General features: G+C 40.1%; 1 protein-coding gene across 1 annotated transcript; it reads right to left on the bottom strand.

The window, feature by feature from the left end:
* Positions 1–1,753: 1,753 nt before the first annotated feature.
* sh3bgrl (SH3 domain binding glutamate-rich protein like) lies at positions 1,754–16,657 on the bottom strand. The gene is made up of 4 exons (XM_044127534.1): positions 16,343–16,657; positions 6,496–6,681; positions 2,870–2,950; positions 1,754–2,513 (listed from the first exon to the last, which is right to left on the bottom strand). Exons 1-4 carry the CDS (start codon positions 16,385–16,387, stop codon positions 2,478–2,480), a joined length of 348 nt encoding a protein of 115 aa, XP_043983469.1. The 5' UTR covers positions 16,388–16,657; the 3' UTR covers positions 1,754–2,477.
* Positions 16,658–17,141: the final 484 nt, after the last annotated feature.

The raw sequence follows: 17,141 nt of genomic DNA, 5'->3' as shown, positions 1-17,141 counted from the left end.
TTTCAACTGTAAATCTTTCACCTTTGTGTGTTACTGTAGAGATTTAACTAATATCAGTGTGTTGGGTCAATGCCAAAGAGCATTGACCCAATGGCCGCTTCGTCAAGGCCAGGGCATTGGTGGTGACGGAGGTAGGAGTTTGTCCTGTAATCAGTGGGTCACCGGTTTGATCCCATCCATCTTTGTCGTTGTGTCTTTGATGCCAGAGGCGAGATATGGCATCCTTGCTTCTGACAGACTCGTTTTGATCTGGAGTCTCAACTCCAGTCCTTGATGTCCTAAAACTTTAATTGCATCCCACGTCCAACACATCTCAGTAAATTGGCTGAATTACCTCCTAACGATATGATTAAGCTCTGCAGACACCTCTAAGTTGAGTGTGTGTCATAGTTTTAGGCACCATTTTCATGATCTTCTTTACCCCGTGAGGACGTTTCTTGCAAGTCCATTGTATTTCATGCTTTTCAAAGTCATCACAGGAACAGCAATTAGCTATAGCTAGTGGTCTTTTAGATCACTACAGCTCTATTAGATCACCACTATTTAGTCAGTGACATACTTTGACAGCTTTTTTTATTATTACTCAGAAATAAAGAAGAGGTTGGAGTTGAAAAGATGGTTCACACATGCTGAGCGGAAAGCAGAAGTAGCTTTCATTGATAGATTAATCTGTGTTCCACGTTGTTGACATGGGAGACAAATACTTATTTAATTCAATGACATGAAAACTAGTTTATATATTTGCAATGCAAGAATTAATTTTTTATTATTTTGTCTGTACATCCTAAGTTTAGGGCTGCACAGTGGCGCAGGACGTATCTCTGTAGGATCTGTCTGATTCTAAATTTAAACCAAAGAAATAAAACATGAGACTGATTTTATTTATTATTATGCGAGGAAACGTACAAATTCATCAGGGGATCCGATAATTACTTCCCCACTGTAAAGGTACATTTTAGCCTTGTTTCAATTATCAAAATGAAGGTTTTTGCATTTGGTTCCCATTCTGCATTTTTCAAAGAACGTGCCTCTTATGTAAATCTCTCTGCCGTTTCCACTAATTATTGTCACTGGATACAGCTGATTAGTCAGTCTTTCTTGAATGACATACTTGTTAAATCATTAAGAAATATGTGTAATTACTTAACCTAATATGTTGATCACCACTTATATGATGCAGTTTAATGGCTCAAAAAATAACAAATACTGTGATGCTGAGGGCAAGAGTTGCTTTTCTACATATTCATTGTGTTGCATCTGCAAGTACACTCCTAGAACTAACCCCAACCCTGCTGCTATGAAATATAATCTCTGTTGGCCAGATTTAGCATTTATATATTGTCTTCAGTCAGAGGTTCCTTCCCATTTGTTGCAAGACTGACTGCTTCAGAGATCCTTCCTTCAGCATCCAGAACGACCCTTTGAAGATATTTGGATGATATGAGTTACAACTGATGCTTATGTTCTCAAATGAAAGGTCAGATTTCTCAAATTGCCTTCATTTTATGCCATAAAAATGCTTGAATGTCCCTGTAGCTTAGTTTTTGATTTTGCAAAACATTTACAAAAATGTATTTTCATTTAGTCACTGAAGGATATACATTTAGAGTGCAAGAGAGGATATTCAATGAGAATTTATGGCGTGAGAAACAATAAATCATTTTAGTAAAAACAAAAAAAAGGACATTCTAAAGCCTGGAAGCTATTTGTTGTGCATAAAATATAGAAAAGTGTCAGAAAAAAGTGGAAAATATACATTACTGATCGACCAACAGTCGTCTTTGTGTTTTATTTAAATTCGGGGGCATTATACAGAAATAAGAAACACAACAGGAAACATGATTCCAACTGCAGCTTTCTTAAAAATACAGACACATAATAATAATAATAATAAAACAATCCCTCATTTGGCCATTTGGCAGGTATTCTTAAACATTGAAATACAAAAAAAGAGAAAAGATTGCTAATAACCTAGCATTAAGACAATACCAAGTAAGTAAAAATATAGGCTAATAGACCATTTGTCCAGAACGCAGCTGATGTTTTAATGACTGTCAAGTGCTAAATATTGAATTAGGTGTTTCCAGGATTGGTGGTGTAACTGATTATTATGTGCTAATATTTAACGATGACATGGGTGGCACCCTGAATCTCAGTTACATTACTTTCAGACGCTCGTTTGTGCCTGGTGATGTGGCTTTCACATTCATACTGATGGTAGATGGGCATTAGGCTAACAGGTTTAGCAAGGCTGAGGCTAACCGGAGAGCTCCGTGCTTTTACCTGCTGCTGGGAAGGCACGGCGGAAATATAAGAGAACACACTGAGTAAAGGTAAGAATGAACGAACGGTCCGCTTATAAGCCGAGTGGTGAGTAGTATCTCTTAGTTTTTTGTTTGTTTTCTTCTGGGTCGGTTCTGGGTCAGTCCGGGTCTTGGGAAGGCCTGAGGTTTAAGGTAGAAACGGTGATAGAAATGCTACTGCTGCGCCTTCTTCGCTTGAGCCTCAGCTTCCTGGTGACAAACAAGGAGAGAGACAGAAGAAGAGGAAGAGGAAGAGGAAGGGTATGTTACACTAAAATGGAGGATATCGGTTTAAATATCTGCCGTAGAGGACGGCTTTGTTTCTACGGCAACCGCTACGCCTGCAGTTCCTGCTACGGCAGACAGGAGGTGCCAGTGAGCAAGAGAGAAGATACTGTGTAGTGAGGATGCGGTTTGTTGGACAGATGAATTGTGTGACAATTAAACGTGTTTTCTGAGCCGGAATTAACACAGTTATATTTAGAGATGTTCTGTATGGTTATACTGAAGCACTGCCAATTCACAGAAAGGACAAATACTGATGTGTTTTTGTTTTATGAACTCACCTTCGAACCTGGAGGAGCAGTCAGACCCAGAAACGCATACACAGCGTTGTCCTCTCTGGCGTCGAAGAAGGCCTCGTAGTTCTGAGAAGAAGAAAAAAGAGAGAGAAGCAGCAACAGTTCAGTCGTTTCAGGGTTAGGGCTATCAACTCATCTATATGTAAACAGCATCCTCTGAAATTGATGTTTCAAAATCCACAATGGTTTTAATTTTATTGAGATTTTATGTGATCGGCTAATACAAAGTACAGTAGCATATAAATGGGGAAAAACAGAAATCTGAAATGTGTGGCCTGTTTCTGTTCAGCCTACACTATGTAGAAGGATATTTTGGTGCAGTTATAGTCACAAGTAGTTAAGTGTATGGGAAGGTTTTGGTCATTCTTTTCCAAAGGCAGCTCTAACTCAGCCAGATTTGTTGGCGAGTGTATGACTAGTACTTTGACTAGGCCATGCTAACACGTTTTTGAACTATGGTGGTCCAATGTCTCCCAAGAAGTATGTTAAATACTAATAATTTATCTAACATAAATGATTGTTTATGTTAACTAAACTAACATAAGGGCTTTATGTTAATTTATTTAACATCTAAAAATCTGGGAGAGTTTTAAATTCAGAATTTAAAAATCTCTCAGATTTTTAAGTTTCTATTTGTTTTCATTCATATTTTATCTGTGGATACCTTATTAATACACAGTTGTTTGGACCACAGCAAGGTTTGATTATATTTTTCTTTTATGAGTTTGACGCAGCTGGAATTCCTTGGAGATGTTTTAGAAGAATATACAGGGAACATTGTGACATTTTCATTTGATAATTCACTGTATCTATAAAAAGAAATTGAAGTCATAATAAGCTCATGCTTCTACCTAGACTTTTTCCGGTCTACACAATGCCTGGTTTTAGTTTTCAACCTTGTGTTTTTGGGGGTATTTTGTTTGTTTTTTCTTTTCTTGACCGTAATATATGGAAATGTTTTACACATCATTTTGTATCACCCTGTGAGTGACTGTCACGCCACTGATGAATGACGTTGCGTGAGTTTTCACAGCCAGTCTAATCACAGAGGTTAGAGAACAGCTGAGATGAACAAGCCGCCCGTACTCCCCCACGTCCCGTTTGGTCGGACAGAGTCGCTCACATTCCTGGTTCCTCGCTCCGTCTCGGTCCTTTTATATTCCCTCCTTTTTCTCAAACACGCCCTACAGCTGCAGATGTCCTGGGAAATCGCTCTGCTCTTTTGTCTGTGACATTTAATACAACCAGAAAAAGCAGTTTCACCTTCAGCCACGCAGGACTCCTGCAAACAGTCAACGTGCTTTTAGCGGCAGCGTTCACGCCGTGCGGACATGCTGTGTTGCTAAATAGCGTCCCTGAGCGGAGCAAAGCAATAGCGTAATGAAAAAGCTGTATTTAACATTTTGTTTCAAAAGATAACTTATGTGTGCATTTGTTTTTGCTTTGGCCTGGTTATGTAAGCATTTTCCTAATAGAAAAATAAGCAAAAACTTCACAGAACTGGTCTCTGGTTGATGTGGGAAAGTTAACTATTCACTATTTACTTTTAATCCCTGGTGATGTGTCTTAAATGAAGCTCTTGTCCATGGATATATTTTCCTTCTGCTCACACGGTCAGATAATGATGTCACAGAATTTGTTTGCAGTCTAATAATATGCAAAACTTTATGGAAATGTTTTTCCTCAGCACCTGTCTTGTATCAGGTACCAGTACTCAAAAATCCCAGTTTGGTACGTACAAATAAACAAGATTACAAACCTGACCAGAGATTCGTTGTTAGTACCTGTGTTCCCACTGATCATATGCTTGATGAAAACACGGCAATTTCAGAAACCAATTTCATGTTTTTCTATGTAAAGGTTTTGCGCTAGGATGAGGTGGTTTTTGAAATTAGTGTATTTCGCGACACTGCAATGGAAACACGTTTTTTTCCCCTCGCATCACACCAGTCACGCGATCAACAACCGGATGTCCCTACTGGCGGAAAAGACAAAGACGACGACAGGAAGTGGTAATAAAGAGACTGACGGCGTTCCGTGTTTTTTTTAATGACGTCATATGAACAACTTTATTCACGTGTGATTTTAACTGTGTTTCTTATTTAATGGAAAGATCGCAATTGCACTTTATTTCTTTTCGACATTAGCCGAATTTTGACAAAATAATTTTGAGCACATTTGTAACGGAAACAGCTATTTCATCCGTTAATAAAATTACTTCATAACTCTAAAATCCCTAATCATGATGTAATTATGGGTTCTTTTGAAAAGGTTTTTCAGATATTTGACAACAGAAAATGCTTAGATCACCTTAGAGTTTGTCTAATAAACAAACTACATGTAAAAAGTGTACTTGAATGCATCGTAGCAGCACAGCTGGTCATGAAAGACGGTGGCTCTATTTTAAGGCTCTTTACACATAATTAACAATTACCAAACCAATAAAACTCAAAGAACTTTGCATGGTTAGTTTTTTTACCCCCAAACTAACCGACTGAGTTGAGTAATGCTGTTGGATGCAGGTAATGTTAGCTAAAAGACAGTGACGTGTGGTCATGATAAAATAATTTATATTGCTATTTTCACCCTGGGGTTTGTACTGTAAAGTATTTATTTTTTATTTAGCTTAACCAATTCTGATTATTTTTTCTTCAAAATCGCTGAATTTTCTTAATTTTCCATTCAAATGTTCGGAAGCACAGCTGGTGAGGCAGCAGTGAGCTGAGCCTCACCTGGGATTGATCAACCTCTCACTAACTGCACTGGCTGCCATTCTACGAGAGCATGATTATGTCTGTACATCACCAATAAAATGGCTAACAAACATTTAATGTATCAACTGATTTTCCATAATTTAGCTCATGTATATATAAATGTAAAGTGTTTTTTGTCACCAACTGTGTGGGTAACGTGTTTTATAAAAGGCAGAGAACAGCTTTGAGGTGAGGCAGGCAGTTCTCCTGCCTCATGGCAGGGGGCGCTCATGATCCCAGACATTGTGACTCCACAACTGCAGAGTAAGAGACAGTAACAGCGAGCTAGAAATACAGCACAGGTGTCAAACTCCAGTCCTTGGGGGCCACTGCCCTGCAACTTTTAGATGTGCCTCTGTTGCACCACCTAAATAAAATAATTAGGTCATCAAGGCTCTGGAGAACTGATCCACACAAGAAGGAGGTAATTAAGCCGTTTCATTCCAGGGTTTTGTACCTGTGGCACATCTAAAAACTTCAGGATAGTGGCCCTTGAGGACTGGACTGTATGACACTCCTGCCATACAGTAAAGTCAAGTGCAGCGACATATTTATAGTTTTCTCCTGTTACCACAGCAATCACTTATTAATAATCACAAAATAAACATTAAGCCTAAAACCATACTACTGCAACAGACTGGATGATCTGTTCAATGTGTGGGAAATTTTTCAATTTTTTTGTTTGTTTCGGGGCTGACCGAAAGAACTCCTTATCACAAATGATTTGTTCTTTAATAAGCAAAAATCAAAATAAGCCCTCCAATGAGTTGCAGTTTAAGATGAATTTGTCTTTAAGTTTATCTTAAACATATGAAAAGCTGCTGTGTCGGTGGTTTTAATGTATCCAGTCGGCCTCACCCCGCAGTATTTTTCTTCATTAAAAATCTGAGGGGGCAGAGGGTTCCCCGTGGCAGGTCGTGACTCCTCCGGTACGTTCTCCCTCATCCACTTCCTGTTGGCCTCGTTGGCCGCGATGTCGCACTCCTCGTACTCGATTTTATTGGCCGCCAGGAAGCCCATCACGTCCTGCTGCTGCTTTTTAATCTGCGTTGGGGGGCGGAGATGGAAAACAAAAAAACAAAAAAAGAGAGAAAAAGAAGGAAGCTGTCAGTTATTAGCTGCAAAATTAGGAGGAAGCAGAGGGTTCACCGCTCTGTCACTAGTCTGCTGCAGAAAAGAGGAAACGTCTATGATGAGATAAATAGAGCTAAGGAATTGCTCTGTTGCTAGGTTACCACGTTTTTGCTGAAAAGTGGGTGAAGTTAAGTAAGCATTGCTAGCGGTAGTTAAGACATACTGTATTTTATTTGCAAAGAAAACCCAAAAGAGAATCGATGTTCCAGCAAGATCTTGAGAAAAAAAATGTGGCACCATGCATTTATCTTTAGTCGCATCTATTACTGCAACAGTGTCCTCACAGGTCTGCCTACAAAATATAAATAAAAATTGTCCAGCTGCTGCTGCTGGACTTCTGACTAAAACCACATCGACACGTTTCACTCTCTTGTAGCTCAGAGAATAATTTATAAATTACCAAACGGATTAGCAATAAATTATATTAAAGACCTGCTTGTTGTTGTATCAACCTTCCAGACCTTTTAGTTTCTGTGGTTCTGGTCTGCTCTGCGTACCCAGAACCAGACCCAAACGTAAAGAACCAGTTTTAAGTTTTTATGCAACACTAATCGGGAACAAAATTCCAGAACGTTTTCTGGGAGTTTTTAGCCTTTAAACCATTTTTAAGGCTGAAACAAGAGGCTAAAATCGATTTTCTTAGTTGACCTTGAGCAATAATAACTGGAACATTCTTACTTCTAGTCTTCGTTTCAATATTCTGTTATACTTTTTGGATGATTTTGATGATGATGCCTTAGAAAATGTAATATTTGCTGCTTGTGTATTTGTTTTATGTCCTCATCACATTTATTAATTGTGTTATGCTTGTATCATGTGCAGCACTTTGCTGCTGAGATGTGCTTTACAAATACGTAAAAAGGTAATTTGTTTTAAAATAACCTGCACACATGCATTTCCTTAATTTGGACGCAGTTGAATATTTCTCTTCCTGTCTGTTCCATCCACTCATCCCGTTTGCCTCTTCTGCTACATATCTGTCCTGTTAAAATAAAGACAGCAGGCCTGTCCTAACCCTAACCCTAGCCCTAACCTGAAAGGAGGAACAAAGTGCAACTTTTCAGCTAAAAGGAAGTGAAACTGTCTCTGGATTGACGTGGCTTCAGATCAGATCTCTTCTAAAGCAAACCGTCGTGTTTTATTTTACATTTTAGCATAAAGGATTCTAAGACAGATGCAGAGGTTGAAAATTAAGACTTTAACTCTTGCCGTTTGTCTCAAGACGTCAATATGTGGCAGAGAGAGGAAGAGAGAGAGTGTGTGTGTGTGTGTCAGGGCAGTCCAATAGGCTCCCAGTGGGTGTGTGTAGGAAGGGAGGATGGCCCTACAAGGCCAGACGGAAACAAGAGCTCCTCTGGGACTCGAGAGGAGGTAACTGGTCAAACATGAGCCAAATAAGGCCTTGTGCGAGGAGAAACCCACACATCCCACTCTCAGCTGCATTCACACACATATACGCAGCTTCGTCACAAAACCAACACCCAGGGATTGAGCCGCCGCCGTCGCCCCGGCTCCTCCCAGTGTTTTATGGCATCCAGACGAAGACAGGTGGATTATTCAACAACCGTCTGCTGAGACAACACCGAGGCGTGTAAACCAGTGCTGGCAGATTAGCCGTGGCACAGTGTGAATTAATGAACGGGCTGGAAAAGGGGGCAAAGTCCCAAAAGCCAGCAGGCTACGGGAACCGGCATGGGGCTAAAGTAGCCGAGCAGAACGCCACACACACACACACACACACACACACACATGGTTTAACAGACCCTGTCTCCACTAACACACACACATTTGTACTTCATTTGACTCAAATCTGCATTGCCTCCAACAGACTGACCTGGTCCTAAATCCCATTGATGGCACATTTGTCTTTTCTCTTTCATGTTAGCTAACTCTGGCCGCAGAAAGCTTGCGCATTGTGCCGTTGCCAAGCAAAATTAATTTGTGGGACAAACTGGCCACATGCCATCTGCCTCTTGCTCTAATTGCTCAGTGGGAACTCCCTGCTCTGCCCATTTGAAATGCTCTCTGCTGTCCTCTGCCCTGACTTGAGCCTCTGGTCATTTTGGCAAAGAGGGAAACAAACTGTCCTTGTCTTCAGGAATGGTCATAAGCAGGAATTTTCCTCCTTTTCCCTCACGCTGTGTCAGGTCTATTTCTTCAGAAGATTATTTTCCAGTCTGTTTTATTGGTTTGTTTTGAAGGGACGAAGAGTGTTTGACCCTTGTCTGGAACTGCAAAGGTTACTAGCTTGAAGAGTCTGTAATGCTGACAAAAAACAGCGTGCAGATCTCCAAGTCCGATTTTTCTTTCTTCAATTGATTGGGTTTGACTAAGTTTTCACACTATGATCCATTTTATTGGTTAATAACATTTTTTTTATCTTTTTTTTTTTTTTTTTAAGATTTAATTTTTGGAAAATCTGGATTCTTTTTTTTTCACCAGTGCACTTCCTGGGTTTCCATAGCCACCATCTTGTTTGACGAGTGTCTTTTACAACTTATGTCTATTTGGACTTTGAATTGAGGCAAACTTTATGAGGTAATCTTAGAGTCAGGATTTGATTTGTGTTTTTAAATTTAAGAGAATAAATCCATAACATGATGAGAATGCAATCTTAATAAGAGGAGAACGAAGCAGAACACAAAAACACCAGACTCAAAAAAACAACTAATGAGGAACATCTTGTGAAGTTGCACTTTGGGTGTAAGTTTTAAAGATGATACTTAGTAGAAATATTGACTCTTTTACCACATCAGCATCAAATCATTTCTCTTCAGCAGGACTTGGAAACAACTGTGTCTGTTTAGAAGAAAGAACCAGAGGAACTGAGCTGGTCAATCTGATCCTGATAAATCTATCCAATCGTTCTTTTCATAAAAAGTCTTTTTTCTCGTCATTGTATGACTTTTTTTTGTGCTAAAATCACATCTCTATTCTGGTAATATTGTGACTGTACTCTTGTGATTAAACAAAATTTTCCTTGGCCTGGCCCCAATACGCCGTCGTGCAACTCAAATAATCAAAACAGGGATGACTGAAATGAAACCACTCTTTCAAACTATCTCTCCTTTTGAATTCCTCTTTTAGAGAATAAAGCAAGAAAAACAAATCGATTAAAAAAAAATCTGTAATCTGATCTAGTATGAAAAAATAGTCAGTGATTTTATTTTTAAGCCACGACGTAGCATCTAGTTGATTTTGGTTATCTGAATGTTTTGAGGTGCTTTCAGCAAACAGCGCTTCTCATTATCCCTTCAAATATCCCAAATATTTAGCTGGACTGCCAAGAAAACACTTTGCCACCAGGGTGTCTGATACTTCTCCTGAGTCAGAACAAACATTCTCTGTTTAAGTTTTTTGTTTAATATATTGGGAAAGGTCTTTTTTTTTTTAAGTTGGTCGTTTAGTTGAAAAAGACATGTGAACATTTCATAATTAAAAACTGAATATTTAAAGGGATCTCTTCAATTTTTCAAATATGTTTCTCCTCTTTCCTTGTGCAGTTCAGATGCAATCTGTTTCTCTAGAATGGTACAAAATTACTCTGCACCAATGTTTTTTTTTATTTTGTAACTGTTACACCACTACTGTGGGGCTTCCAGGCTGCAAACCTGCAACGTTTTTAAAACCTGATTTGCTTGAACCAGCCTTTGTTTTGGAGCATCTCAGGTTGCAAAGAAATCAGGATGCAAATATCCTGATAGATCAACAGAAATGCAAACGTTGAACTGACAAAAAAAAACAAACATAGATCATCTGAGTGTTGATTCTCTGGTGTAGATGTGTGGAGCGCAGTTTGAAACAGATTCTGTTGCTAGAAGGACAGCTCAATGGAAGGACAATGGAGCGTTATCATTACATTATCGTTGTGTAAACAAGGATACAGATTGTGATCCACCCACATTTTCCTCTTTATTTCCCATCATCATGTTGTCCCCGTGGCGACCAGGAGCCTAACCGTCCCGGTGACCGAGATCTCAATCAGGTGTCGGCAGTTGACCTAAGATTTCTTTAACATGCAGTTTGAATTCATTACCCATAAAATAAAAGACTTTACCAAACATTGCCTTTGTGAGTCAGACCTTTCTGAACCTTGTTACTCTGATCACAGTTTTCATAAATCACTCCAGTTGCTGCAGAGGTGAGAAAATGTACTGACAGTTATTTGGCAACAATCTATTTGACATTATACATTTGAATTCTTCAGACTTTTACAACTCTAAAGACATGATTGTTTGTTTTTGATAACTTTCATAAAACATGGCATACTTTCAGACCTGGATGACCAGTTTAGTTTTTTGTGGTGCGTTCAACAACTACAATTTTCACATGTCCTATCAAAAGTCCCAAATCTTCGGCCCAGTTTCAAGGTGATAAAATGCGATGTCAAATTTCTTTTTGAGTTATGTTTGGTATATGCATTTTTATAACAACTGACGGTGACATAGTTGCTTGTCTGTGCTATTAAAATGGCCTTATGTGTCTGGAAAATACACAATACTGCCCCTTTAACTTGCTGTAGAGGTCCATCAACAGAACTGTGCCACATTACTTGGTGGAAAGGCAATGTATTGGCATCTGGTGATGTCTGTGAAACGCTATGACTAGGAAGTAAACAGTTCTTTTTGAATATTTACAGGATCTGAAGGCGTCAGACCTTCAGGTATGAATGCTCTATGAGAAACACTGATGGTCACGCCACAAGAAAAGACCACTTTGAGATCCATCCCATTTTTACATAGAGGAAAAAAACTAGTTGTCATTGACATCAAAAACACAAGCAATGTAGACATAAATCTGACAAATCGGAGTTTAATTACAAAGATTTTAACACATTTAAAAAATTAACGCAATTAATAGTTTATTTTTTTTCTTTCCATTCAAAAGTTCCAGTGGGAACCTTTTATTTGTACCTTGTTTCTAGCACACCCCTTAATCTGACGCACAAGCGACATCCACAAACAACAACGACGGATGATAAGGTTGCTTCTTTTGACTGACCAGTGGTTAATATTTGCTCAAAAATTGCCTAAAGACATGCTGAAAAATATTGTTGTGTTCAAGTTGCACTAAAAGGAGTTGGCCTGTTAGTGAAACTATTCAAGCCTAAAATAGCATCTCGATGCTAAACATGTAGCATCAGTACAGACATAACGCTAACGTCAGTGTCCACATGCCACATATTTAAAGACTTTTCTTTTAAAAAAGTGACATAAATAATCAGGAGTTCCTCACACATTTGAAAGCTGAATGGGTATAGCAGCACTTTGCACCACTCTTATGGTTGAATAACCTAAAATTAAAAACAATAAATGTCTTTGTTGTCGAGCTAATATGTCTATATATTCAATAATTTGACAGTCTTTGAATTGAAAACATTGGGTATTTTGGGAATATATGGTTTTTGATGAAAATTATTATTAATTACAGATCCTGCAATTAACGCTGTTAGAAATTTCAATTGAGTCCCACCACTAGTAAAGTTATAGAGCTACTACAGGGAAAGTAGTGTGCATACGTATTTCCATACTTTTTCACAGTAAACATTACAAACTAAAAGGATTTCATCGTACCAAGATAACCCTGATTGCCTTTTGAATTGCATGCGTTTTTACAAGACAAACACAATTATTCCCCAGAATTTAATAAGATATTTTAAGAAACAGTTGTGGATCACTGCGACAGACTAGCGACCTGTCCAGGGTGAACCCCGCCTCTCGCCTGGAACGTTAGCTGGGGATAGGCACCAGCAACCCTCTCGACCCCATTAGGGACAAAGGGTGAATAGAAAATGGATGGATGGATGTGGATCAACGTTTCCTTTATTTTACAGCAAAATATCCTGATCTGCTAATATTTCTTCAGCAAATCCAATACAGACAAAATCTGATGTTCATTTCTGGATGTGGAAAATTGGGCCTTTCTGACAATGCTGCAAATATTTAACATTTTTAAGGAGGACTGTGCTCCTCTAAAGGTGTAGGAAGTGGAATGTGCAGCATCATGCACCGTGGTTCACATCCCCCTCCCCCCAGGGAGCTTTGGTCCAGCGTGAGATCAGATCCAGGCCTGATCAATCCCAGAAAAAGGTCAGCTGTTGACTCACGACATTAACAGCTACTAGACAATAGCGGGGTGAACTGTATCCAACAACGCGGGCTTCGATCAATGAGGCTGAGACTGGTTTTTCTGCTGACCCAGAACCAGTGTCAGTTGAAAAGAAAACACATTGAAACAGCGTGCCACAAAGATGAGACTAAGATAAGATAAGACTGCGTTTCTAATTCAACGCAGGCCCAATTTTTAAACCTTCCATCTGAGCTAAAGGAAACAAGAATCAACCCCGGCCCTGTGTGCTTCTAAGGGATAAAGGTTTGTTGCGATTAGATGTAGCCTGATTTCCACCATAAACAACAACTTACTGGAATGTGGTGACTGGAAGCCGCCCCACCCAGTCCTCAGCTCTGTCAGCATTTACAGCACTGCCACAGCAGGGTCTTACGCCGACACTCTGGATGGGTTCCCTGCCTCTACCCAAAGGTACGATAAAAAGTAACCTAACACAAACTGTCTGGCTAGCCACAGCAGCCATCCTACACAAAGCTAATTTAGAACCAACGGGGCACCAAGTGTGGCATACCTGACACAAATAAGGCCCAAACATGTTCACGAGTTATATTGCTCATTTATTGAGGCAATGAGGAAGCAGTTCAACTGTGCGACCGTTGAGCATAAATGGAAATAAGAGCAGGAAAGGTTCCTCGGTTGTGGCTAATGTTTTACTTTGTTCCTTCAGTAAAATTTCCCTTTCAGGTTGCCCTTGTTTGTCTACAGACTAGTAGGACTCGTGCAGGTGTACAGTAAATTTGCATCTGTAGATTTGGGTAAAACTACATCTTTTGCTTTCCAAATGCGAACTCATCGTAACCTCAAGAATGCAGGGTAATATCCAAAAGAGAATGCCTGTACAATCCAAGGAAGAGGGCTGACATTGGGACCTAGTAAGCTGTACCTTGTATGAACCCATTTTTATATACTCCTTTGGAAGAAGCATTGGAAGAACTTCCTAGAGAATTTCCAATCAGACAAGACAACGTACTTCCTGAAGTGACTCAATACAACAAATGACATTATCCCCAGGTCTGAAAATCGTGTACTAAATGGGACTAACGCATATCAAGATTTCCATTTGCCTTTATTACGTCCTACAACTTTTTCACCTTTGGGTTGCAACAGGGAATAGAGACTAAAGCAGAGATGTGAGAGTCTATCAAACATCCAAGAAAGGCATGCAACACTTGGCTGTCTTTCAAAATAAGTGGCCCATAGTGAGTTTGACTTGCGCCTGAATCATGGACAATATTTCAGACATGAGGAAAGTGCTTAATCTCTGTGACAATCAATCAAAAAATATGACAAAAGCTAAAGATCTGTACCTCTCCAAAAGGTGTATCTCTAATTTTAACATGCCTAGGTACGCTTCACGCTGTTGTAGGTTCTTAGTCGTCGAGCACACGGCAATCCTAAGTACCTAAAGAGAAAGCAGATGGACTTCTTCTTTTGCCTCACCTCTGACTCAAAAGGCGTCTTCAGTTCTAATCATGGATTAAGAGCTTCAGGTGTATCAGTGGCAGCCAGAACCATCTGATCATTCCACCAATCCCTTTAAATTTATATAGAAGAAAACAGGAAGAAAACTGTCACTTGTTATGGAGATTCAAATCCGTCGGTGAGAACAACGACCGTTGGAAGAGTTTGCGCGCAAAACATAGGCTCAAGATGGTATTTTGGAAATACTCCTACTCATCTCCGTGCTGTCCACTGTTCTGTACTGTTCTGTCATTCAGTGACACAGAGTGCGACACAGGAAAGAGATGGTAGAAAATACATTTTCAGTCTCGCATTTCATCAGACATACAAACCTTTGACTAGATCAGCCAGAATGTAGTGGCATGGCAGAACAGGTCAAGATAACTAGATAGAAGTAACATTATGATACAGTTTGACCCATCAAGCAGTGCAAGGTGTGTGTGTGCGGGTGTGCGTGCGTGTGTGTGTGTGTTTGTGCACACAAAACATAAGGTCGTCCACTGGCTCCAGCAGACGGTACTGTAGACGGATCAATGAGAGGAAATGCTGCAGCCCAGATGTACAACAGCGCACCGAAAGCATTCTGGGCTCTAAACTCTGTCCACCCTGACTCCACAGGAAGTTCCTGTCCTGTAATGCTCCTGTAGAGCCAATGCAAATGTCATTTGCTGTAATAGCCTCCCAGGACAGTCAAAATGAAAGAGGGTCTGTGTTTGTCTGTTGGGAGCTGCTAAACCACAAACTTGGGTGTATTTTTAGGACTTTACACGATACAGCAATATGAAATAGAGGCATACTTTCGAAGTGGAAGGTAAACTGTACGTCCTCCGAAGACTGAATTATAAGCTAGCATTTGCATGAGCTGTGCATTTGTGTTCAGCCACCTTAAACAAGCTTTATTTTATTTTTTTACAGAGGATTTATCTCCACCAACAGTGAAAGTTGTTGCCTTTCTAAATAGTTCCAATTCAGACAAATTGGATGTAGAGTCAGCATAAAATTTCATTCATTGTTTCTTGTCCTACTGCAAGTTCTCATTTGGATTTAGGTTAGGAGTTTTATGCCGTCCTAACCCGTAAATATGCCTCAATCCAAACCATTCCACTGTAGCGCTGGCTGTATGTTTAGCGTCATTCTCCAGCTGTAGAGGTGAACCTCCACCCCCAGCCTCTAAACCTTTTCAAAATACAGTGAACGCAACATTTGTGATCGATGTGTGTAAGAAGTAACACATTTTTGTCAGAATTCAACAGTAAGCTAGTACGTAACGAGGACAAGAACAAGCTGTGGTTTTCAGAAAGTCCTAAACTCTGCTCCTCTGCTGCAGCTGCTTCTCTGAAAGTGAGTCCCTGAGGAGAATTGCATCACCATCATTCCAATCCACTCGGAAAGAAAGTTGCAAATCCGAAGCAAACACTCCTCAATCCTGCATAACCCCGAGGAGAACGTCTAACCTCTATGCTTTCCGGAGCAAGCCAGACCCAAGCAGTGCTGGCTGGTATCAGGTGACACAGCACTGAATCTCAAGACCGTTATTGATTTCCAGTTCTGTTTTTTTTTTAAGTCATTGTTTTGCTTGTCATTTGGGGCGTTTCAGCTGAAGAAAAAGCTCTGAATTGTCACATCCGGAAGCTGTGACTGTTACAAACCGCAGCTTTGAGAGAAGTGAGGTCTGTCATGCCGTATGCACTTCCTCTGTGTTTCTGCCTCTGTGGCAAAGTTAGCTAAAATCAAGAGACAAGCCCCCCTGTGAATGCTCTAAACTTCTAGAAGAAAGCAGTCAAAATCTTTACTGATGATTCAGATGATTCTTTTAAACAGAAAGATGACAACCTGGCGTAAACCAGTCCAATCAAAGTTCACCTAACCCCTCCAGACAAAAGAAGAAAAAAAAAATCCATGGATCTTCTGAATAAATCATGTTTAAAGAAAAAACAACAAACCTCCAGCAAACAAGTCATGCCATTGTTGTATCCCTTACCGAGGTGGATCCGGAGGACGTTGCTATGTACACTTTGATCACCATCTTTTATCCCTGATGCAGTCTATTATCACAGGCTGGCTGCTGTCGACGCGTGCTCCGTTGCAGGCCGATGGAGCAGCAGAGGCGCAAAAACAATAATAATAATGATTTTTTTTTTTTAAACTAGAAACTTCCGAGGCTGGGAAACCGAGAATGTGTTCTTGCAGCGCAGACTATCTGCGCAAATGCTTCTGCTCTTAGCTCTGGATGGAGCTTGGCATTCCTCCTCCTCCAGCTCTCCGCCCCTTCTCTCTCTCACTCTTTCTCTCTCTCTCTGTAAGCCTCCCTCTCTCCGTCGAGCTCGAATAGCACGCACGCGCAAACGCGCACGCGCAAAGGGCGATAGGGCTGTCAAGATGGCATCACTTCGAGGTTATGTTGTCTGAGAATATTTCTGCGTGGAGCCCTTTGTCTGAGCCAGACTCCTTTTTTTTTTCCTTGAGCCCGGCGGCGCGTGTCAGAGAATACTCCGGCGTGCACGCGCGTGGATCGTGAATTAAAAGTGAGGATATATGCTGTGATTTTTTTTAAGCCGTCTTTGTGTAGCAGTGCAGTGTGAAGGCAGCCACTTTTCATTAGACGGGCTTTGCAGGCCCCCTGCAGGCCTTTGCTGCGGGAATGTATGGAGGGCCAGAAGTGTCACAATTTAGTACATCGATAAATGACTGAAGTTAAAATCAATACATTGGATCATTTCAACAGAACTAAATAAATATATTTTAAATAAAGAAATAAAAATATGTACTCATTTTACATT

The sequence above is a fragment of the Gambusia affinis genome, linkage group LG09, assembly GCF_019740435.1.
Source record: "Gambusia affinis linkage group LG09, SWU_Gaff_1.0, whole genome shotgun sequence".
Lineage (NCBI taxonomy): Eukaryota > Metazoa > Chordata > Actinopteri > Cyprinodontiformes > Poeciliidae > Gambusia > Gambusia affinis.
Note: the sequence above shows the minus strand (reverse complement) of the source record. Positions and strands in the feature narration are given on the sequence as shown.